At 34.7% G+C, this 23,032-nt stretch overlaps 1 protein-coding gene across 5 annotated transcripts; it reads left to right on the top strand.

Annotated features, from left to right (window-relative positions):
- The first annotated feature begins 5,849 nt into the window (after positions 1–5,849).
- Positions 5,850–22,657, top strand: Lrif1 (ligand dependent nuclear receptor interacting factor 1). 5 transcript variants are annotated; one of them, XM_040287410.2, is made up of 4 exons: positions 5,850–6,368; positions 16,403–17,895; positions 19,020–19,292; positions 20,117–22,657. In XM_040287410.2, the coding sequence occupies exons 2-4, from the start codon at positions 16,408–16,410 to the stop codon at positions 20,552–20,554; spliced, it is 2,199 nt and encodes a 732-aa protein (XP_040143344.1). In that variant the 5' UTR covers positions 5,850–6,368; positions 16,403–16,407; the 3' UTR covers positions 20,555–22,657. The 5 variants fall into 5 exon arrangements, with proteins under 5 accessions (XP_040143344.1, XP_005338183.2, XP_005338184.1 ...); XM_005338126.5 differs by having other exon boundaries at positions 5,851–6,368; positions 16,395–17,895; XM_040287409.2 differs by lacking the exon at positions 5,850–6,368 and adding an exon at positions 6,397–6,800 and having other exon boundaries at positions 16,395–17,895.
- Positions 22,658–23,032: the final 375 nt, after the last annotated feature.

Genomic DNA, 23,032 nt, shown 5'->3' with positions numbered 1-23,032 from the left:
TTATGTTTAAATTTCAGTGAAGAATCACATTGATATAATGCAAGACACTTATTGGTAAGCAGTTGGCAGTTTTGTGGAGTGGACCAAGGAGTGACCAAACATTTTCACCAATGCATTCATTGATCTCTAAAATCAAAACTTCTCTTTCACTTCTCCAGGAGACAGCAGTTTGTGCTAGTCCAGTAACTTGATTAGAGATTGAGTATTTTTTTTGCTGTATCTCAAAGCAATGGGAAAAATTAATGATTTTTTTAATGTAGTGAGACAACAGAACCCGATGTGTGGTTTCAGAAGGCATCTCTGGCTCCAGCAACGGAAGGAAACAGTTTTGGATATGGCAATATCGGTTAAAGTTTTACAAGTCCAGATAACCTTGATCCAGAGTAGTAGTGACAGAAATAAAAAAGATATTCAGATATTCAGAAGATGAAGCCTGCAAAACTTGGGGAAGAATTCTATATTTAAAAGAGGAAGTGTTAAGAATGATGCACCACCCCGCCCCGCCCTGCCCTGCCCGCTGCCGGCCTCAGTGGAATGCATCCGCCTCCTGGAGGCTGCACCACGATGTGGGAAGTGCCCAGAAAAAGGACAAGGCTTCTGAGCAAAGGGAAGCAAGGTTCCAGGTACATCTGGTCTTCAATCTGTGCTTGGAGCAGCCACTCCTTTGGTACCCAGCTACCTGTTGTGGGGCATTTTAGCAATATGGCATTATTTATGCACCCACAAACATGGTGGAGTTTGATCTTCTGAGGCTATGGCCAGGACCCACCATTGTGTGTTTGAACTGTTCTGTTTTCTTTAAGCCTTTTCCATTCTGTTCCAACAGGGCCAAGTTGCTCTCCCGCCCAGAACCTTCTTCATCCCTGTGTGTCAGTCAACCCCTGCTGCATCTCCTTATCCTCACCTGCTGCCCATGGGTTAGTACGGGGTGATGTGGTTTGTAAAACTCAGGGACAGGAAGTTTAGGACCAGAGAGAGTGCTGGATTCACAACTGAAATACTTAAGTTATGGTCTTCTGCTGCCACTGGTCTTGGTTGCACTTGATCTTATTTTCCTTTTCGCTGTAATAAAGATTGAACTAGAAGATGGCATATGGTCCTGCGTGTCCTGCTAGTTTTGTTTTGTTGCAGTGCTGGAGATCAAACCCAGGGCTCGTGCATGTCAGGCAAAAACTCTACAGCTGAGCTATACCCACAACCCCTACACGGCTGTCTTTCATTGTTGAAATTATTTAATGCATTTTCTTTTGTGTGTTATTTGCATTGTAATTTATTTGAGGGCAAAGATCATTTCTTGTATTTCTTCCATATGTCAAAAAATATTTTTCTTGTCATATATTGCATGCTCATGGTAGAAATTTTAGAGAATAATAAAAGCAGATGAATACTAAAAGTCAGTTTTTTCCTACTATACTCTTACAACATTCTTATGAAATAAGACTGGCAGGGCAGGGAGATTCCTCACCCACCGAGCAAGTAATGCTGCAGAATCAGACACTGGCTGGGTGTCCTTAAATTCAATTTATTTTTGACACTGTCTTCTTGGAGGTAACAACAGTTCCCACAGGTTGAGGGCTTAGCCCTGCAAGACACCAGCTATTAATTAGGGTTCCCTGTTTACCTCTTCCTTTATTAATTTGGTAGAGAGGTTCACGAAATTAAGGGAAACATTTACCAGCTTATTATAAAAGTTATCACCAAAACAATAAAAAATAATTTATCAGAAAGGATCCAGATAAAGAGGTGCATAGAATGAAGTATGGGTGTGCCACCCTCCAAGAACTTCTATGCATTCAGCTCCCAGACTCTTCAAAACTTTTCTTTTCAAGTTTTTATGACGGCTCTGCTAGCACAGGCATAATCTATTTATTTATATTTTTAAATTTTTATGCATTTATTTAGTTTTATGTGGTGCTGAGGATCAAACCCAGGGCTTCGCATGTGTTAGGTGAGAGCTCTACCGCTGAGCCACAACCCCAGCCTGATATATTATTTCATTGGCCAACTTCACCATCAGGCCCTACTCTTTGTCAGTTCTTAGCATATAAAAAGTCACTTGTCATTTATCACTTTGAAGATTTCATGGATTTTAGGAGATGTGTGCCAGGAAATGGGATGAAGACCAAAAGTTTATTTCACAATATCACAATATTTATAAAAAAAAAGAAAGTAAAATCACTTCTTTCAACATCTAGAGATAACCATTGACAGTTCTTTGATGTATATCCATAAGAATCCTTTTCTATGTTCTTTTATTTATGTACATGTGTATATGTATTTTATTTTTAAACTTTTATTCTAAAATGTTCATACTGTATAATTTTGACCATTTTGAGTATAATTCATGGCATTTTTAAGTATATACATGCACATTGTTAAAGAACCATCATCACTATCCATCTCCATTGTAAATGATGACATGAAATAATAAGACAGCTTACTCTGAACCAAGTATGAGTGGCATGGGAACATGGATTCAAGTTGCCTGAATGACTTGTTCTGATGTGGAAGAGGTTACATGAACTATTTTGTAGCCAAAGAACGAAAGTCATCAATCAATATGTTTAAGAAATAAATTGGTTGGGCCAGTAGGTAGGTAAGCTGTAGCAAAGAGGGAAAGTTTTTCCTATAGGTATTGACTGTTACAGCCTTCTTAGCTTTAGGATTGGCAGAGGCTAGAGGTCTATTAAGATGTTAATATATTTTGAGAGGTTTATCTAATAGGATAATGTTAGGTCAGATAAAAAAGTAAATGGCTTTTTTTTTTCTAAAGGTCTCAATGTAGCCCAAGCTAATTTTGCCTCTCAAGCTACAATTTGCCATCTCTCCACAATCACGATGTTCTCAGCTGACATCAGTCTGCATAATCTTTAATACAGATGTAGCACTGGGGAATAAAATTGATTTACATTATATGCATGTACAATTATGTCACAATAAATTCTATTATTATGTATACTTATAATGCACCAATAAAAATTAATTGAAAATTTTTTAAAAAAAGAATGATGCCTGACACTCACTTTGGCAGTACATATACTAGCAAGAAAAAAGTGTGACACCAGTAGTTCAGCAGTTTTAATAGAATACAGTGTGTTTTTCTTCCTAGAGATAGCATTGAAAAAAGAAAGTGTAATGTGGATAGGTGAAATTTATGTTTGGTTTTGAACATGTTTTATTTGAAGAAGCTTTAAAAACAATTTCAAAATATCTCAACAATTCACTTACATATAAAGCTACAAATATCAGAGAATAAGAAGTGGAGATATAAATTTATGAATCAAATTGTGGCATAACATATTAGTAAAGTACAAACACTCTTCACACAGACAACCTGGATTTGGAAATGTCTCCACCTCTCAAAAGCTGTATAATCTCTGGAAAGTTATTTGCCCTGTCTGTGGGTAGTTTCTTCATCTGTATATAATAATTTTTTATTAGTTGGAAGTAAATAAGTTAATATTTGTGAAGTAAATATTAGTATAGTATCTAGTACATATGGTTATTTTTGTGTTTTGTAGTATAATAATGGGTAGAGGTAGTAATTAATGCTTATAAGCATGTATGAAATCACCTGCGGAGACAGGACAGTTTGAGAAAATAAGATTAATGATCAAGATTTAAGGAACTCCCTTATTTAATGACTGAGAAGAGAAGGATGAAACTTCAAAAGATCTGAGGAGAAATCTATAAAAAGGTAGGAGGAAATCAATGAATGAAAATTGCCAATGGCTTTGAGTGAGGGAATAATTAATATTGCTGTTGAGTGAAGATTCTTAATAAGTGTGACACACACAGCATCAATTGCAATAAATGGATGTCTGAGTGGTTTAATGACTACAGCGATTGCTGTGATGCACATCCCAGAATACTCTTAAGGAATGAAGGTCATATTCTCCCAGATATTGGGAGTGCTGCCAGCAGACAAGCTTTATCAATCAGCCTCTTTGAATAACTGATTTTGACTAAAGAGATCCTTCTTATCCAAAGGCATAAACTCTTCATCACAGTCTTCAAACAGTAACCGATCATCATAAAGCTGTCACCCTGCTGGATAAAACATCTAAAGTTCATGCCAGTTTTGGACTTCTATGTGGGGCAGGCTAAGGCCTTGTCTGAGATTGGAGATCATAGCTTAGCTTCTCACTCTGCTTTTTGCTTCCTGTCCTTTATTTCCACAGATATTGACCTCTAATACACCTTCTGCATACCCAACTCCATCCTAAGAATCTGCTTCCCAGAAAACCCATCCTGAGATACTTAGTCTTATTTATAGGGAGTGGTGATGAATATGAGAAGCAAAGGGTAAGAAATGATAGATAAATGAAAAAATATAACAAGCAGGAATGGGAAACGCTTTCAAGTAATTTGCTTTCACAGATAGATGAAAAATTCACAGCAACATTAAGAACTCACCACTCTACCCCCTCTTCAGTAATGAGACAGATATAGGTAAATTCTATATAGTTGAAGTTAACCTTCAACCGAGTGAAGAGAAGTTAGTATTTTTTATTATATATGGACATGAAGTTTTTTAAACAAGTATTATTTCCTTATGGGGTTACAGAAAGAAATAACTCCATTTAATTTAAAAAAAATTTATCTTAATCAGTTATACATGACAATAGAATGCATTTATGCACTTTGATATAGCACACACAGATGGGATATAATTTCTCAATTTTCTGAGTGTACATGTTGTAGAATCACGTTGGCCATGGCAGACAACATACATAAAATAATAATGTCTGTTTCACTCTATTATCCTTCTTGTTTCCATCTCCCTTCCCCTCCCTTCACTTCCCTCTATCTAATCAAAGATAACTCAATTCTTCTCTAGTGCCCCCCCCCTTGTGAATTAACTTCCACATATCAGAGATAACATTCAGCTTTGGGTTTGATGAGCCACATCCATTCACAGTTGCTGAACTATGGAACTACTCTAGGTATCCTTCAATAGATGCGTGTATAAAGAAAATGTGGTATATATTCAATGGACTATTACTCAGCTTTAAAGAAGAATGAAATCATTCCATTTGCTGTACCTGTAAATGGATAATAAATAAATGGCGAATATCATGGGAAGCGAAATAAGCCCATCAAAAATAACTCCATTTGTAAATAATCAAAATAAATATTCAAATTGGCTACTTAACTGTCTCCTAAATTTGAGAAGTGCCAGTCAGTTTTTTCCAGGGATTGCCTACACTAGATAAAACTGGATTTGGGGAACTACCCCTCCCACATCATTTTGGAGCCAATTTAACTATAATGTCTACCCTTTAAACAGAGACCGAAGCCATTTCAGATATTTAACTTCAGTATTCCAGAAACTTCTGAAAAGCGTTTCTCTGGAGATTCAAACAAAGGTGTCAAAAAATGTTTTCATAAGGAATAATATTTTTCGGGACTTAACAAATCGTTTATATGGCAATAAATGACAGTTTTGACTGAGACATGAAAGTGTAAGTGGAAGAAGGGGTTAAATAAGTCTAGAGGAAAAAGCTCAAGAAGTGGGGGGAGACTTTCAGGGAACCAGTAACAAGACTTCTTTAGGAAGACATCTAAAACTTTTTCACACCACTAGTGTAGGAGTACTCCAAAAGGCCTGCCTTAGTCTTTTCAAACAAGGGCAAGGCATGAAAACTTAGGCTAGAAGCAAAACGACAAAAAATTTACGATTGACCCCGGAAATATTTTATTTTGCGTAGACGTCCGGAGAATTTTCTTTTGCGATTTGTTCCTTGATCCGGAAGAAGAGATGGCAAACTTCACTCGCGATTGGGTCGCATTGTAAGGGCGGAGCCTTAGCGAGCCACTCGCCTTAGTAACCGGACATGACGATGCCGGATGCCCCGGGTCTGAGCTTTGCTCTGGCAACCGGCTTCGGTGGGCGGGGCGGCAGAGCCAAGTGGACGCGCCGCCGTCTTCACCGATCAGGCCCTTGTTGGGGGCGGTATCATTAAGGCCACACCTCCCTCTCCGGCTTTGAGGGCTGCGGAGCGATGACGTAAATTCGGAGGCGGAGACTTACGCTGAATCTCCGAGAGGGTTTGGGAGGGTGCAGACGCCGCGCGGAGCCTTCCGGTTTGTGGGTGGCTGCGCCACCTCCCTCGGAAGCTTGGGGATACGCCCTCTTGAGAGCCTGGGGTCTTCCTCCGTTCCGCATCGAACCCCTCACAATTGCTGCGGGGCAACTGAAGCCCAATATTCTCTCGTTGTGACTTTCGCTTCCTTGAGAACCTCAGCCCCACATTCCCCACTTTGCTGGATGATCTGTCCCTTCCCCCACCCTCTAAAATGTCCAATAATCTACAGAGGGTCTTCCTGAAACCCGCAGAGGAAAATTCAGGCCACGCCTCACATTGGTAAGTACCGGTTTCGAACCCTCCACGCGCCCGCCCCTGGCCCGGTCTCTAGGCAGGCTGTCGAGGGGGCCGTCGTTTCCCGACGCTGCGCAGTGTACCGGAGTCGGACCCCCGCCGAGTGCGCCACTCCAGCGGAAAGCGCTCGTCGCCGGCGCTCCAGCGAGCGTCTCCCTCCCGGAAACGTAAAGGCTCTCCGGAGCCTGACGCACGCAGCCCTGCGCGGGCTCGGCAGGACTCCAGCAGCTCGAGTTTCATAGGCGCACTGAGTAGATCTCCACGGGCGAGGAGAATCAACATGGCCGACGCACTGTGTGACCAAACCCTTCTAGAAGATTCTCAGGCGCCGGCAGAAAAACACGCTGTGGGCGTGGATTAGCAAGTGCAGCCTTGGGGGCGCTGGACCTTCAGCTAGAATAGGCGCCTTTTCAGAGAGTAAGTGAGAAAGACGGGATATAAAATTGAAGAAAACTTGTGCTAGGACAAGGAAATAGACCATTTCAATTTTCAAATAATAGCTTTATGTAAAGAGGAGAGGAAAGAAAAATTCTCGTGTAAATCCAGTACTTAGGAGATTGTGACATCATTGAATGTCTAGAGAGCACAGTAGTTGACTGGAGGGGCGTTCAGTACGTGTATATGCGTTAGATCGTTTTTTTTTAGAAAGACATTCTTGTAAACTTTGGGAAATTGATTATCAGTAATTCTGAATTTTTAAAAAGTTTGTTATTCAAGATTAAATGGGAACAACAAAATATTAACAGGGATATATACCATAGTCGGTGTATTTTAGGTGCGAGAATAATATTAGGTCTCCAGACTGATTACAAAGAACGACATTAGATGCAAAACTCATAAAAGGGAATTTGTGTTTGAAGAAAATCAGGCCATCTGATGTTAATCCCAGCTTTATGGGTTGGTATTTATGAATTCTAGGGCTTTAGTTTCCAGTTTGTAAATAATAGCATCTAGAGATATTTTAAGATTTAAAAGAAAAAAAAAAATATATATATATATATATATATATATATGATAGTGTTAAGGAAAGAGTAAGGCACTATTAAAATATTAGCTGTTTTTGATATGTGAGTAACCCAGGACATAGGATTATTACCTGGCTTAAGGGTAATTCTTTAAAATTATGCATAGTATTATAAAAGGAAACGGTTATTAATAAGTACTAAGCTAGAACAATATTAAAGAACTACTTGGAAACAACCGTTGTATTGCACATCATAAAAAGAGCTTTTGTGTATATACAGTTTTTATTTCGTGGAAGTTTTGGGGAAGGTGCAGAGATAACGCTCTGTATGTAAATGCAATAGTAGAATTGTTTTCTATTGATTGTTTAATTTTTCGTACCTTGTTTTAGTATTTAGGTGTTTGGTAGCTCTGACTTAGCATAATTTGTAGACAGTTCATTTTAAGATTGCATTAATTTCCAAAATCAGGAATAAGATTTGAGATATTTTAAAGGTTATTTATTGTGTACTTGAATTTTTTTAATCCAGTTTCTAATCCTTTTGGTTATTTTTTTTTTTACTTTAAAAAAATCATTGTCAGTTAAATTGTTTTGGTTACATTCATAAATCACTTCAAGTTGTTAACTCATTGGTTTATGCATTGTTGTTTCTTCATATTTACATGCATTTATTTCTTTAAATTGTTGAGGTTTTTACGTCACATATTTTGAACATTCACCCAATGGTTTTCTGAAGCTATTTAGCACTTCAGTTATCACTTGCATATTTGCTTCTATTCTGTTTTGTGAGTAATAGCATGCATATGTCCAAATATAATTCTGTAAGTAATGATTAATGGCATCTATTTTAGTTTAATGCAAGTTTAGTTATTTTTATGATAATAATTTTGATGGTACTAAATCATTTGTTCATAAAATGATTGATTTTCTTAATTTCTGTAGTTTCAATTTTTCCTGAGTTATTGCTCTTTTCCTTTTTAGGAAAATTCAGTAACATGGTATGGAATGTTTATTGTAATTCATCCAGATTTAAAATGTAAAACCCAAATTTAATCTTACAAGTCCAAAGGGAAAATCTGGAAAATATTTGTGATAGTACCTATGTAGGTTTGCACTGAGTACCTACTATGTGCTAAATTGGGAGACTGAAGAATGGGCTATCAGCCATTGCCATGAAAAACCTTATAGTCTAATGAGAGGGTTGAGGACTATGTGCTAAATTGGGAGACTGAAGAATGGGCTATCAGCCATTGCCATGAAAAACCTTATAGTCTAATGAGAGGGTTGAGGAGAAGCAGATGTATAAATTTTATGATAGTGTTATTCATGAGGTGCTGTCAGGGCACAGAGCCAGGAAGTTATAGGAAAGGTTTCAGAAGCAACCAAGTTAGGAAACATAAGTGTCAACCATCCAGTTAAAGACAGATACATGATATGCCCAGAGAAAATTTGGTAAATAACCAATATGGTTAGTTTCTAACAATTTAGAATGTGCTTGATTTTTTTGTATTATGAACAGGATAAGTAGAGCACTCTTAAGAGTTGGCTTGCCCTGCTGAAGAGGTTATTTTTCATCTGTTGGAGATTGTTTAGAAGATTTTAGGAGAAGATTGACATGCTTAAGTGTATATTTTAGATAACTGATGTCAGTATAGATTTGAAAGTAAGATAGGTCTTTTCAGAGATCCTGAGGGTACCTGAACTAGAATGGTGTATAGGAGGCATTGGATTTAAAGTAGTAGTATGGAAAATAAGCAGACCTTGTTATTGATTGCCATGAAGAAAGTGAAATCAATGATAGTATGAGTTTTCTGGGTGTATATTGGTAAATTAACTGAGATAAAGAATACCCAAAGCAATCAGAAGGATATTTGAATCTGAAACCCCAGGATGAAAGCTGAAAATAGAAAATTGGGAGTCATTGAGTTTAGAGGTATTATAACATAAACCTCTGATTATACATTCTCCAGCAAGAGGAATTAGTTATGTGATTGGCAGTTAACGTCTGTCCTCCCTTAACCCTTTGTTTTCCAGCTATAATTAGTGTCCTCAACAGGGGTCTTGCTTTGGTTAGAAAGATAATGTTTCACTTTCAGTTTGGTGTACATTTGAATGTACAAGTTTCATTTTTACTTTTGAAATTTGTATGAGCATGTGAGATGGGGGAGGGAGAGAGGGAGAGTTAAACTGTATGTACATGCTAACAAATCTGTCATTAATCTGTGGGTTGATACATTTGAATTTTTGGGCTCTGTTTTGGTGGAGTTATGCTAAATACAGAAAGTGCATAGGATTGTTCAAGAAGAGCATGTATTCTGCAAAAGTTTACACTATTTCTAACCACCTTGCTTTTTCAACTATGAAGTGTTAATGACACTACCCACCTAGTAGGGCAAGTAGAAGTACAATTAATGACAGCTATTATATAATACATTTAATATGTGACATATGTTGTTATATGTAACAAGTACTTACATATATTATGTAACATTATGTACTTAATGTTGCATAATAGATAGTAAGATAGAAAAGGGACTCCTAGCAGTTGAAATGATGTATTTTATGGTAATATTTCAAAATTTTTTTCATCCTATTTGAATATGCATCTCATACCAGTATTAGAATACTCAAAAAAGTGTCCAAAGTTATATAATAATGTCAGTATGTTTAATAGGCTTTTTTTTTTTTCTTTTGGAGATGGAGTCGCACTAAGTTGCTCAGGATGGTCTTGAACTTGGCTCAAGTGATCCTCCCATCTCAACTTCCCAAATAGCTGGGATAGGTGTGCACCACAGTGCCCTGCTTAATAGGCCTTTTGGTTAGTTTTTATAATGTTTTCAAAAGACTTTATTTTTGGAGACCAATTGCAAAATTTAATGGAAGACTATATCTATCATGCTCCATGGCAGTTTATAACATTATAGCTATCCTTATTTTCTCCATATAACAGATGAATAAATAGAGATTTGAAGAGGACATGTAAATTTCTTTTTAAGTGACTAAGCCAGAACACAGGAAGTAGATTCTGATTCTAGTTTTAGTTCAGTCATCCAGCAGAATATGATCTTTAAGAAAATAGCATCTTTGTAGGATTTGATTAGTTAGTTAATCTTTTAAATGGAGTGTTAACTTCTAGATGTGGGGAAAAAAGAATATTGATTGAAAGAGTATGAATTTTACTATAATGTATCACTTTTTTCCTTAACTTTCTGCATTTCAGCTTAGTACTTAGAATCCATTCTATTTTATTGCCAGGAAATTAGGGATTTTTAAAATTATAGTTTGTAGGATTCAATCCAGCTAACTAAAGTTCATTTGCTCTATTATGTGCACAGGATGTAGGTGTTAATAGAGTAAACTACCCTTGAGGAATTTATAGTCTCTGGTAGATTATGTGTATCTTTACTGATATGTAGACTTGGAAGAAGCTGCATTTTCCCTCTTTGTGAAGGAAGCATGTGGGGATTTCATTAATTAGATTTCAAAATAATTTTTGCAATAATTTTTTTAAAGCAGAAATGTAGAGGCCATCTAATGTAGTATGTAAAGGATCAGAAATATATGTAATTTGTTGAAATACCATCTCAATTAAAACATGTTTACTCTTACACAAATACTTATAAAGGATGTGTTCTACTCACATGAAACTTCTAGTTGTTAGGCAGATTTTGCTGATAAATGAAGTATATAATTATATGAAAGGATACTAAACAATAAAAAGCATTGAGATAGTTGAGTTGAAATGGTGACTGGAAAGAACTGCATCATTTTTCATATAATATTTTTCAAGGGTCTGCTGTGCTTGGTAGTTGAAGAACAAATGCAAGTCATTGATATGGTGTCTTAAGGAATTCAGTGTTACTGGGGGAAATATCATTTTGTTTTATTTTTTAAAAATAGCTAGTAGATAAAAGGCAATAAAGAAGATATTACGTAACTTCCAGCTTCAGTTGCACCAGTGAAAGTGTTTCAGTGATTCCAAAGTTGAAAGAAACTGTGAGATTGAATGACTGGCAGGTGTTTTGTGAGGCAGATGAATTTTGAGCCTATTTTAAGTTGTTGGAAAATAAAAATTAAAGAATACTTAGAATGAATAAGTTGCATGGCATACTCCAGAATAGCAAAAAGGTCTCTTCATAGAGCAAAGATTTCATATAGAGAAGTTGTAGATAGTATTCTAAAGATTGATTGGGATTAGGTTGTAGATTTTCCTGTAAAACTGGGTTGGCGGTGATTAACATTGAAACTTTGAGCACAAAGCAACAGGATGAAAACAATTTATCCTAGTATACATACTAGTCAGTAGTAATTGCAACCAGAAAAACTAGCTTAAACATCAAAGCAAAAGAAACCAGATGGAAGAGCTCTAGACAAGATGATGAGGTTTAATCTAGATGGTAGAAGTTGGAATGGTGAAAAAAGAAAAGATGGATGCAGTCTGTTAAAAAATAGAAAACTATAGACTTGGTAATTTGTTCAGTATACATTTCTGTACTGTTTATTTTATAAGTATGAATGCAAAGTGCTACAGGGAATCTAAAGTGAATAAGAAGATAATAATGATACTTTAGAGATGACTTGGTGATTTATAGCCTTTATGACCTGGTGTATAGTGCTATCATATGGTTGGAAAGTAGGATAAAGTACTAGTTTTTAATAGAGATTAATTTTAACTTGTTGAATTTTAAATGATGGTATTAAAATGGAAGTGTTTTATAAGACATCACAACTATGAAACTGAGATCAATATTGGGTATAGGAATAAAAGCATGTACCCCTAGGAGTCAGTATTACGAAGGAAGTAGTTGAGGGGAATATTTGAAGCCATGAAAATTGGTGTACTCTTTAAGGAAGAATGTCTTAAAGAAGAAAAGCAGAATCAAGAACTATACTTTGAAGAATAGCCATGATTGAATACTTAAAATGCCGAAAAATGAATAAGGAAGGGAGGGCAAAGAAAATCAAGAGAAACAAATTGTACACACTAGAAACCACAAAAAGAATGAGACGAGTTTCAAGATGAAAGTATAATTGGCCATCAGTGTCACTTGGCAACAGACAGTACGAAGGGAATGAGGATGAAGACAGACTTAACTATGAAGACGTATTTGGTAATATCTGAGAATGAAGTTTTAATAGAATTGTAGGATAGAAAATAGACTGCAAAAAAGTGGGCTTCAAGACAACTTTCTGGAATATCAGTTCTTAATTGTGGCTCATTAAGAGTATCTACCATCTTCCTGCCATTGAACTAGGCATCTAGCTAACAGTCTTCTTTCTAATTCTGTATGACTTCAACATCTATATGGATAATATCTTTGTTGCCTGGTTCTTTGATATGAAGATCTTTTCCCCCAGTTTTTTTATTCTCCATTCTGTCATAGCCAGTTAATTTTGTAGTCCTTGTTATCAGATGAAATTGCTGCATCTACAGAATTATTGATTTAGGCATCCTGCTTTCTAAATATCAGGTCTTATATTTCTAGCTTACTTGTTAAATACTTTCATTGTGGTTTTTTGGGGTTGTTTTGTTTTATGCTGAGGATTGAGCATGCACGTGCTCTACCACTGAGCTATACCCTAGGCTTCACTATGACTTCTTTAACTTTATATGACTTTCCAGTCCTTTTTCTTTATATTTTAACCTTGATTCTTTCATTTTCTTTGTATCTGATTTAGATTCTGTTTTATCATTTTAATATCTCTTATCAATTTCCTTTTCAGTTTTCATTGTACCCTTCTGAAATCATCACCATCCTGTATGAATTCAGCAGTATGCTTTCTCTTTACTTGTATGTAGTGAGAGAAAGAAAATTTCACAAGAGTACAAGTTAGTAGCACTACAAATTCATAATTACTACCTGCCTCCCTCATCCATTAGTACACACCTGACAACTCTAATATTTTCTATGGTCAGCTTATTCTTTCACAAAGAGTGTTCCAAATTTTTGATCCTCCTCAAATCTCTCCCTATGTTTGCTCTTATTCCCAGTAGATGATGTCATATCCTTTTTCATGAAGAAAATAAATGCTATCAGATCAGAATTGCAGCTTTCTGACACCAAAGTTATGTACCTTACCTGCAAGTATACCTAACCTTCCTTTCAATTCCAATAGAAGAAGATATTTCTCCTGCTATAAGTTTTAATTCCTCTACTTGTCTTTTGGTTTCTATTTGATAACTCCTTATTGGTCATCTTTTTCTCTCTTAATTATTAATTTCTTTCTCTTAACTGGTTCATATGAGCATTTACATATGCCTTGGTTCATCTAACCTTAAAAAATGAATAAATAAAAAAGAAAGTTCCCTTCTTTAACTCCACTTTTCCTCTTCTAGCTTCTTGCCAGTCTTTCCTCCAGTGTGTATATATTTTTATTTTTTTAGATGTTGATGAACCTTTATTTTATTCACTTATTTATATGCAGTGATGAGTCTTGAACCCAGGGCCTTACACATTCTAGGCAAATGCTCCACCACTGAGCCACAATCCCAGCCCATCCAGTGTATATTTTTAATCCTCATTCTTTCTGGACTCTCAGAAGCTTTCCATATAATTGCCCAATTTTCTTTAAATCCTCTCTTCTTTTGGCTTCCATTGTATCAGAAGTAATGGTTTTCTTTCTGCCATTCGAAGAATAATGGGAAGCAACTAGAAATGTTGTAAGCCAGGAAGGACCAGTTTTAGTGTACTGAATGGAACTAAAAGGGAGAGGAATCTATGACCAAAGGGAAGAAGAAATTTTGAAGCTACTGGAGTACTCTTAAGTCAGAGATGATATTTACTTATCTTAGAGTGGCAATAGTTGATTTGGAAAGAATTGAACAGGTAACGGAAATTTAAACAATGATATCGATAGGATTTCTGATGGATTAGATACAAGGGATGAGAAAACAAGATTTACGCACTCTGACTTAGGTGCCTAAGAGATGAGATAGCAAGGAATTTTGAGTGTAATGATGGGCAGAGATAGTCTAGCCATGCAGTTTTAGGAGCCTTTAAGATTCTGAAAAAAATGTCAAGGGGAAGGTAGGGGTATATATAATAAGCCTGTATCTTAAAGAAGGTACAAATATAAATATGGGAATTGTTGACATATAAGTGGTATTTTAGTAATCAAAGTTATTTATATAAAAGAAATGTAGGAAAAAGTACAGAGTAGGAAGAAGAGTTCCGTCCTTCAGATTGGATGAGTTAGCAAAGAAACTGAAAGCCTTGGGAAGAGAATATTTTAACAAAAGGAATAAGCATTTTTGTATTCTTTCAAATACATCCTTTATCTTACTTAATGATAATTGTCTCTACATATCCACTTACACAGTAGTTTAAGAGATTACAAGTTGGTGTATCTGGGGAGCTACCAAACACTTTTCTGTATAGAACTAGGTAGTAAATATTTTAGTCTTTGAGAACCATATGATCTCTGCTGCAGCTATTCAACTCTATCATTTAGCATGAAAGTAGCCGTGTACAAAATACAAAGTGTAATTCATTTCCCTCCATGTTTGTTATCCCATTCCCCTCACAACCTCTTATATGTAATTTTGTATAACAATGAGGGTCTCCCTCCATTTCCATGCAATTTCCCTTTTTTTTCCTCCCTTTCCCTCCCACCTCATGTCTCTGTTTAATGTTAATCTTTTCTTCCTGCTCTTCCTCCCTGTTCTGTTCTTAGTTGCTCTCATTATATCAAAGAAGACATTTGGTATTTGTTTTTTAGGGATTGAAGAGCTTTGTAATGTTGTGAACAACCAATAAAAAAAAAAAAGAAAGATATATATATAGAAAAAAATACAAAGTGTGACTTTGGGTAATATTAAGAACCTATTTATAGATACTGAAATTTGGATTTTGTATAATTTTCACATCATAAAATGTCCTTTTGATTTTTTTTATTCATTGAGTATATGAAAACCATATGGACTCTTAATCATGTTGCTGTAATTTAGCATAGGAGACAGTCTATAGATATGAAAACAAACACTGTTATTATATAACATCCTGTGTCAAAGGGAATTAGTTGATATAATGTATAGATTAATTATGAAGGAAAGACATGGGAAGTTAAGTTGACCAGAGAATGTATCTCTTGAGAAATATTAATTATTCTGAGACTTGAGCTCTATGATGAACTATGTCTGGGAAGAGTACTTAGGTAGAGTGATAGCAGCATGTAAGATGGCCCTGGAGACCATGAGTGCTCAATATTTTTCAAGAACTGAAAGATAGTTTTAGTTATAAATAACTTAAGATGTCTGCATTTAAATAATCACCAAATAATTTATTATACAGAGATTTAGTATGTATTGACTTTTCTTAAAATCTAACAATCGATGAGCATCACAATTGGCTTACTTACAAAGAATGTGTTGATTTCCAGTCTGTTCTACCTTCATTGACAACTGTTCAGCTAAAATTGCCATAGTATTATACAGATGGGTTGATGAGACAATTGATAATTAAACTAACATAAGGACAAGAGACTATTTAGCACCAAACCTCAAATGTACTATAACAAAAATCACAAGAGGAAATGGTTCTTACATGAGAAACCCAGTTAACTCTATAGTATGAAATGTGGCATACTAGCATATCACCATGTGAGATGTCTTAAGGAAAATAAAAGTGGTTGACAACTGAACTTGTGATTCATTGTCAGTTGGAAGAGGATAGACTAGATTTGGAAGAAAAAAAGTGAGAATAAAAGAATAAACATAAGTAGAGGTGGGAATGAGAATCCTGTTAGTAAAAGTAAAGGAGAAAAGGAAAGAATTCAAGGAAATGGAGAAGGGATAATGCTGATAGTTTCAAGGAGTCTATTCTAGTGTCATATAGGGTAAAACCTTAGAAATCTCTACTGAGAAAAAATGTTAATATCTCATATCTATTGCCTAATTATGAGATATTTCTCTTTGCAAACTCAAAATAAGAAATTATGTATTATTATATTTTAATAGTTTAAAATAATTTTTGCAAATATTTGTTTAAAAATAAAATGTATATACCATGTAGTATGTTGTATTTATTTACTCAAAATGTTCTTTTAAGTGTTTCAGGCTGCATGTATCAAGTAGTTCAGACGATTGGCTCGGATGGAAAAAATCTTCTGCAATTACTTCCAATTCCTAATTCTTCTGGAAATCTTATCCCACTAGTTCAATCTTCAGTCATGTCTGATGCTTTGAAAGGGAATACAGGAAAACCAGTTCAAGTTACTTTTCAGACTCAGATTTCCAGCTCTTCCACAAGTGCATCAGTTCAATTGCCCATTTTTCAGCCAGCCAGTTCTTCAAAGTATTTTCTTACAAGAACAGTAGATACAGCAGAAAAAGGTAGAGTTACTTCTGTGGGAACTGAAAATTTTACCTCATCAGTTTCTAAAGTTAAGAGTCATGGTGTGAAAATTGATGGACTCACCATGCAAACATTTGCTGTTCCTCCCTCAACACAAAATGATTCATCTTATATTGTAGTCAAAACCCCGAATCTTCCAATGACTGTGAAGTCTCCAGTTTTGCCTTCCGGGCATCATTTACAAATTCCAGCCCATGCTGAAGTGAAATCCGTACCTGCATCATCATTGCCTCCTTCAGTTCAGCAAAAGATACTTGCAGCTGCAACCACAAGTACCTCAGGAGCAGTTGAGTCCTCCCAAATACCAACAGTTATTTATGTATCTCCTGTAAATACAGTGAAAAATGTAGTTACCAAGAACTTTCAAAATATCTATCCAAAACCTGTTAAAGAAATAGCAAAGCCATTGATACTAAATACCACCCAAATTCCATCGAAAGTTGCTGCAGAGACACAATTAAAAGGTGGTCAGCATTCTCAAGCTGCTCCAGTGAAATGGATTTTTCAAGAAAATCTACGGCCTTGTACTCCATCTCTTGTTCCTGTTAAATCTTCAAATAATGTGGCTTCAAAGATTTTAAAAACTTTCGTAGATAGGAAAAGTTTGGGAGATAATACTGTAAATATGCCACCATTGAGTACCATCAGTCCTAGTGGGACACAATCCATAAGTGTGCCAATTAAAGATAATGCTTTGGTTATGTTTAATGGGAAAGTCTATCTGTTGGCTAAAAAGGGGGCAGATATTTTGCCATCACAAATTGATCATCAGAATTCTGTTTCTCCTGATATTCCACTAAGAAAAAACACATCACAGGTAGTGAGTCCAGTCACAGAAATATCCAGAGAGGTTGTAAATATTGTTTTGGCTAAAAGTAAATCTTTACAGATGGAGACAAAATCACTTTCAAATACCCAGCTTGCTTCCATGATTAATCTAAGTGCAGAGAAGAATAAAATGTTCGAAAAATCATCTCTTTCTACCACAAACCCACATAACATGAATCAATCCAGTAACTACCTAAAACAGAGTAAGACTTTATTCACAAAGCCAGTTTTTCCAGATGGATTTAGTACAGGACAGAATGCCCCCAGAAAAGGAAATACGATCCAGAGCATAGAGAAAATAAATTCCTCTGTTGATGCAACAACTGTTACTTCACAACAGTATGTTTTCAGAGACCAAGAATCAAAGGTAATTTTCCCATGTCAGGGTATTCTTTTTATATATCTATATAGAAATTTTTTCTTTCTTAATTCTCAGTTATGATACCTCTTTTACCCACCCCCACTCCATCATGCATATACTTAATTAAATCAAAACTCTCATCTGAGTATTGTTTGAGAAGGAGTACAATTAGGCAAGTCCAAACAATATCTTGAATCATTTGGATACCAACTCTTCAAAACAAAAACAAACTAATAACAACAACAACCAAAAAAAAAAAAAAAAGCAGAACAGCAAGTTTTCTTAGAAGAGTTGGGGGAGGATTATATGACTTCAAAGATTAGTAAAATTGTATACATACATATATATATATAAAATAGTATGCTTTTAGTATATGAAGAAAGCAACATGTATATAGAGAACTGGGTTTTGGGGGGAGGTGTGTGTGTGAGAGAGAGAGAGAGAAGGTATTGGAGAAATATTCAGGGTTTTTTTTCTTTTTAATGTGGAAAGGGACTAGTCAGTATCTTTCAGTTGTTTGTGGAAATAAGATTTTATCATTATCTTTGGTGGTGGGTTTATTTATTTATTTTTGTTAAAACAGGTTTCTTTTTTCTTTTTTTTAGCCCTTCTCTCTTGACTCCTCATGCCCACCAGTTACCCTCTGTTCTTAAGATATGAATGTTTGTGTGCTTATTATATACTCATGTACCTACCTTTTCCTTGTTTTACTTAGAGGTCTGCTTTATAATGTCAGTATTTTTCCTCTTCAGTAATAATCCATTAAACTTTAGAGATCTAAGGAAGTGAATTCTGATAATTACACAATTGATTAAAGACATAATGTTTCAGAAGACTAATTTCTAAATAATGTTACATTTTTTTAAAAGTTGTTATTGGCCTCTATTCTCATTTCAGTTGTTTGAGAATGGACTGTTACCTTTCTAGTGCAACAAGCTAAAGGTAGAAATTGTAGGGGAATTATTTTAGATTTTAATTAAATTCAGTATTTTGAGTGTGGGTGGTAAGGTAAAGGTAATGCAAATCCTTAAAAGCATGATATCTTTTTTATGAAAGATTAAATAATCTCTTAGTTACTAGTCTGATAAATTGAGTAATTAGTAGTATTGTTTGTGTTTTCTTAATTCCAGATACAGAATGAGATGGCATCAACGTTAGGAAAAGTCTCTCAAGGAAGAAATGACAAGAAAGTCTCTCAAGGAAATAGTGTTAAGGCATCATGTCTGAAGAGCGATGCTGAATTTAAAAAGATATTTGGTCTCACTAAAGATTTGCGAGTGTGCCTTACTCGAATTCCTGATCATTTGCACTCTGGAAAAAGTTTTGATTCCTTTAGCAGTGAGATGAAGAGTAGTACTAACACAGAGACAGAGTTTGTGGTGAAGGAACAAGAGAGAAAACAGGTAATAGGTCTTAAAGTGTCCCTTGTAAATACTACAAAAATATATGAATATATTAGTTTTTTTTAATTTGATTTTTAGTTTTGTGCACTGGTATGAATGGTGATTGTTATCAAATTTGCAAGTATGTATTATACCAAAACAATGTTTAAAAGAAACATGCACAGATAAAAATCTATCCCCAGTTAAGACATTGTTTTAAGTGTTTTTATTCACCTATTATCTTTTTTTCCCCATTGTAATACAAGAATAGACCATAACATTTCAACTAATGATTATCCAAATGTGGAAAATATAAGCATGCAGATGTTCATTGCAATTTTACTATTAATACATTGTAAGCAACCTAAGTGGTCAGTAATAATGAAAAGATATGTCCCTGAAACTTTATCTATTGTCATTCTGGTTGTGACTATATCATCATCTATCATCTAGTATTCTGAACCTCAACCCTGCCCAATGAAAAGCTTCCTTCCACATATATCTTCTGTGCAAAGGAAAAGAAAAAAAAATTAAATCAGCTATTTCTCAGGTGCTTCACAAGTGCTATTGTATTTTGCTGGAATGTCCATAGAGCTTTTAATACATGAACAGGAATGGTGTGAATTAAGCAGTTTATTCTCAGTGACTATGATTATATACAATGCTATTTGTTTTGATACCACACAGTAGGATCCCGGTCTTTTTTGCTATTGTTGGCCCAAGTAAATTTCATTGAATTGAGTTTACTTGCTAAATATTTGTGTTTGCAAATTTTGTTAAATTTGAGAGCACGTTATATATATGACAATAACTTTTTTTCATGATCTTACTCAACATTGCAACAGGGTTTTAATAAGAAAAGAAAAGCAAAAAACATGAAGAAGATGGATCACACAAAGAAGAGAAAAACTGAGAGTACCTGCAACACAGTCATAAATGGGGTAACTATTGTCACCAGTTCCCAACCCCTATGCAGTGTTTTACCGACTTCAGACGTATCAAAAAATAACATTCCCACAAGCTGCAGCAAAACCAGAGAAGAAAAGATAACTGAAGTAGAACACTGTTCCCACAAGAAGGAGGAGAAAGGTGCATTGAGTTCATATGCAGCTTTTGAACAAAGTAATTTCTTTAGTAAAAAATATACTGAAGATATTTTTCCAGTGACACCACCAGAATTAGAAGAAACCGTCCGAGATGAAAAAATAAGAAGACTTAAACAAGTGCTAAGAGAGAAGGAAGCAGCTCTTGAAGAAATGCGTAAGAAGATGCAACAAAAATAATAAAAATGTTATGTACTGAAAGACTTTAATATGAAATAACTGTGTTTTTTAAATAGACTTTTGTATTAGTATATTATTCCACCCTTATGTACCAGGAATGCTTTTCAAATGGAAGGCTCGAAAGTGGAGATAGTACTGAACCCTGTATACAAGCACTGTAATACTGTTGACAGTCACTCTGATAACAGTTACATAAGTGAATCATTAATGGTCAAGTAGCAGATATAGAGTGGATACCCTGGACAAAGGGATGATTCATATCTTGAGCCAGGGGAATGTAAGATTTCATCACACTACTCAAAATGACAGAATTTTTAAAAAAGTTATAATAAATTATTTCTTTCTGGAATGTTCTGCTTTAATATTTCTGGATAGCAGTTGATGGTGAACAACTGAAATCACAGAAAGCAAAACTGCAGATAAACAGCACAGCGGGAGTATTGTTAAAATATATATGTGTTCTGAAAATGAAACCTGTTTTTTCATCAGTTTATTATAGAATTTAAGAAATACAGAAGAGGGTGATTCATGTATGACTTGTGAATAATATACATGAGGTGTCTGAACCATTTTCTTAGATACCTTTTTCTGGAAGGAAAAAAATTTATATTTTTCTATTATTTTAACTGAAAACTTCCCAAGTTTGAATATTTGTATATAAGGTTTTTGTTATTGTTGTATCTTTAGCTAAATTGCTCAGGTGTTACTCCAACAATAGATAATTAGTGTGTACTATTAAAATTTTACAGTCCAAGAGAGGAAATTAGCAGTAAATTTAAATTTACCTTAGACTTTAAAAGTACTATACTCTCTTGGTCTCTTTACCTATAAAATAATGATAACTTTTACCTACCATTGTTGATTTTAAAAATTTCTTTAAAAATTATAGCAGCATCATTTAAGTATTTAACCATTTTTCAAGAGGGAAGGACACCTGTTTTGTAATTTGTCAGTTATTTTATATAATCCAAAATAATATTTGGAATTCAGGCTATTTGATATATTGTTGGCTTAAAGTGATGTATCTTTAGACAGCAGAACCCCCTCTCCCTTTATTCCTTTGGTAATATGTACATATATTATATAGATGGTGTAAAAAGTATCAATACTTTTTACACAGTGAAATGTAGTTTTTCTTAATAGAGGAATACATTTTTCTTTCTTTTTTTTTTAATTTTGGAGAGTTTGAACGTAGTGTAGGGATAGAGATTAAGAAGAGAGAAGAATTAGAAAATGATTAGCAAATATGGGGGGATAAGATTTTTAAAAATGTGTCCTGGCAACAACAGAGAAAATACTAAATCAAAAAATACTGAATAGGATTGAAATAAGTACATCAACTAGACTTTGCTGCCTTTTTATTTTTGCAAATAGCTTTATTGAGATATATTTCACATAGCACTAAATTCTCCCTTTTTAAAGTGGTTTTTATTCTATTCAGAGGTGTGCAACCATCAATACACTTTGAACACAACAGGAACAAGTCCTATACCATAACCATCACCCCATTCATTATCCTTTCCTAAGTACCACTGTTTCTGTAAAACTAACTGTTGAAAACATTTCATCTGCATGGAGTCATACAATATATTTTAGTTTAGTTTAGTTTTATTTTTACTTGGCCTAATATTTTCAAGGTTCATCCATGTGGTAGGATGTAACATTAATTTTTGCTGAATAATATTTTCTTGTATGAATATATAGTCATCCCTCAAAATCTGTGACAGATTGGTACCAGAACCCTTCCCAGGGATATCAGAATCTTTGAATAATTAAGTTTCTTTTATAATATGGCATAGCATTTGCTAATAGGCTACTTATCTCCTCCTGTGTATTTTAAATGATTTCTATATTACTTGTAATGGCTAGTACAATGTAAATTCTGTGTAGATAATTGTCCTTATTGTTTAGGAAATATTAAAAAAAATAAAGTCTGTATGTGTTCAGTACAGACAAAAAAAAAAAATCCAAATTTTTGATGCATGGTTTGTTGTGGAACCTGCAGACAAAGAGGACCAATTGTATCACACTTTGTTTTTCCATTCATCTGTTATGGATATTTGGATTATTTCCACTTTGGGCTACTAAAAATGTTGCTATGAATGTTTGTGTGCAAATTTTTGTATGAACATATTTTCAATTACCTTGAGTATGTACCTAGGCATGTAATTGCTGGGTTATACAGTAACTCTGTGTTTAACATTATGTGGAACTGCTGAACAGTTCCATTCAGTTTTGCTCCCTCTACTTAAATAGATTTTGTCAAGGTCCTCAGTGATTTCCATGTTATTTAATCATAAGGTCACCTGTCAGTCTTCTTAATAATTTCATAAATCATTAATGACTTTGATAAATATTTAAAACATTTATTACAGAGTAATGCATGTTCATTGTGGAAAAAATTAGAAAATATAGCAAGCTAAAAATCAAATCTTCACAGTCCTATCATTGAGCATTCATCACTAAAGTTATACATTC

The sequence above is a fragment of the Ictidomys tridecemlineatus genome, chromosome 11 (genome assembly GCF_052094955.1).
Source record: "Ictidomys tridecemlineatus isolate mIctTri1 chromosome 11, mIctTri1.hap1, whole genome shotgun sequence".
NCBI lineage: Eukaryota > Metazoa > Chordata > Mammalia > Rodentia > Sciuridae > Ictidomys > Ictidomys tridecemlineatus.
Note: the sequence above shows the minus strand (reverse complement) of the source record. Positions and strands in the feature narration are given on the sequence as shown.

Bases quoted from the DNA above. Each gene is read 5' to 3' on its own strand.
- Lrif1 (XM_005338126.5), top strand. From the start codon at position 6,301: ATGTCCAATAATCTACAGAGGGTCTTCCTGAAACCCGCAGAGGAAAAT. The intron at 6,369-16,394 runs GTAAGTACCGGT...TGTTCTTTTAAG, and splicing joins TCAGGCCACGCCTCACATTG to TGTTTCAGGCTGCATGTATC. The intron at 19,293-20,116 runs GTAATAGGTCTT...ACATTGCAACAG, and splicing joins AGGAACAAGAGAGAAAACAG to GGTTTTAATAAGAAAAGAAA.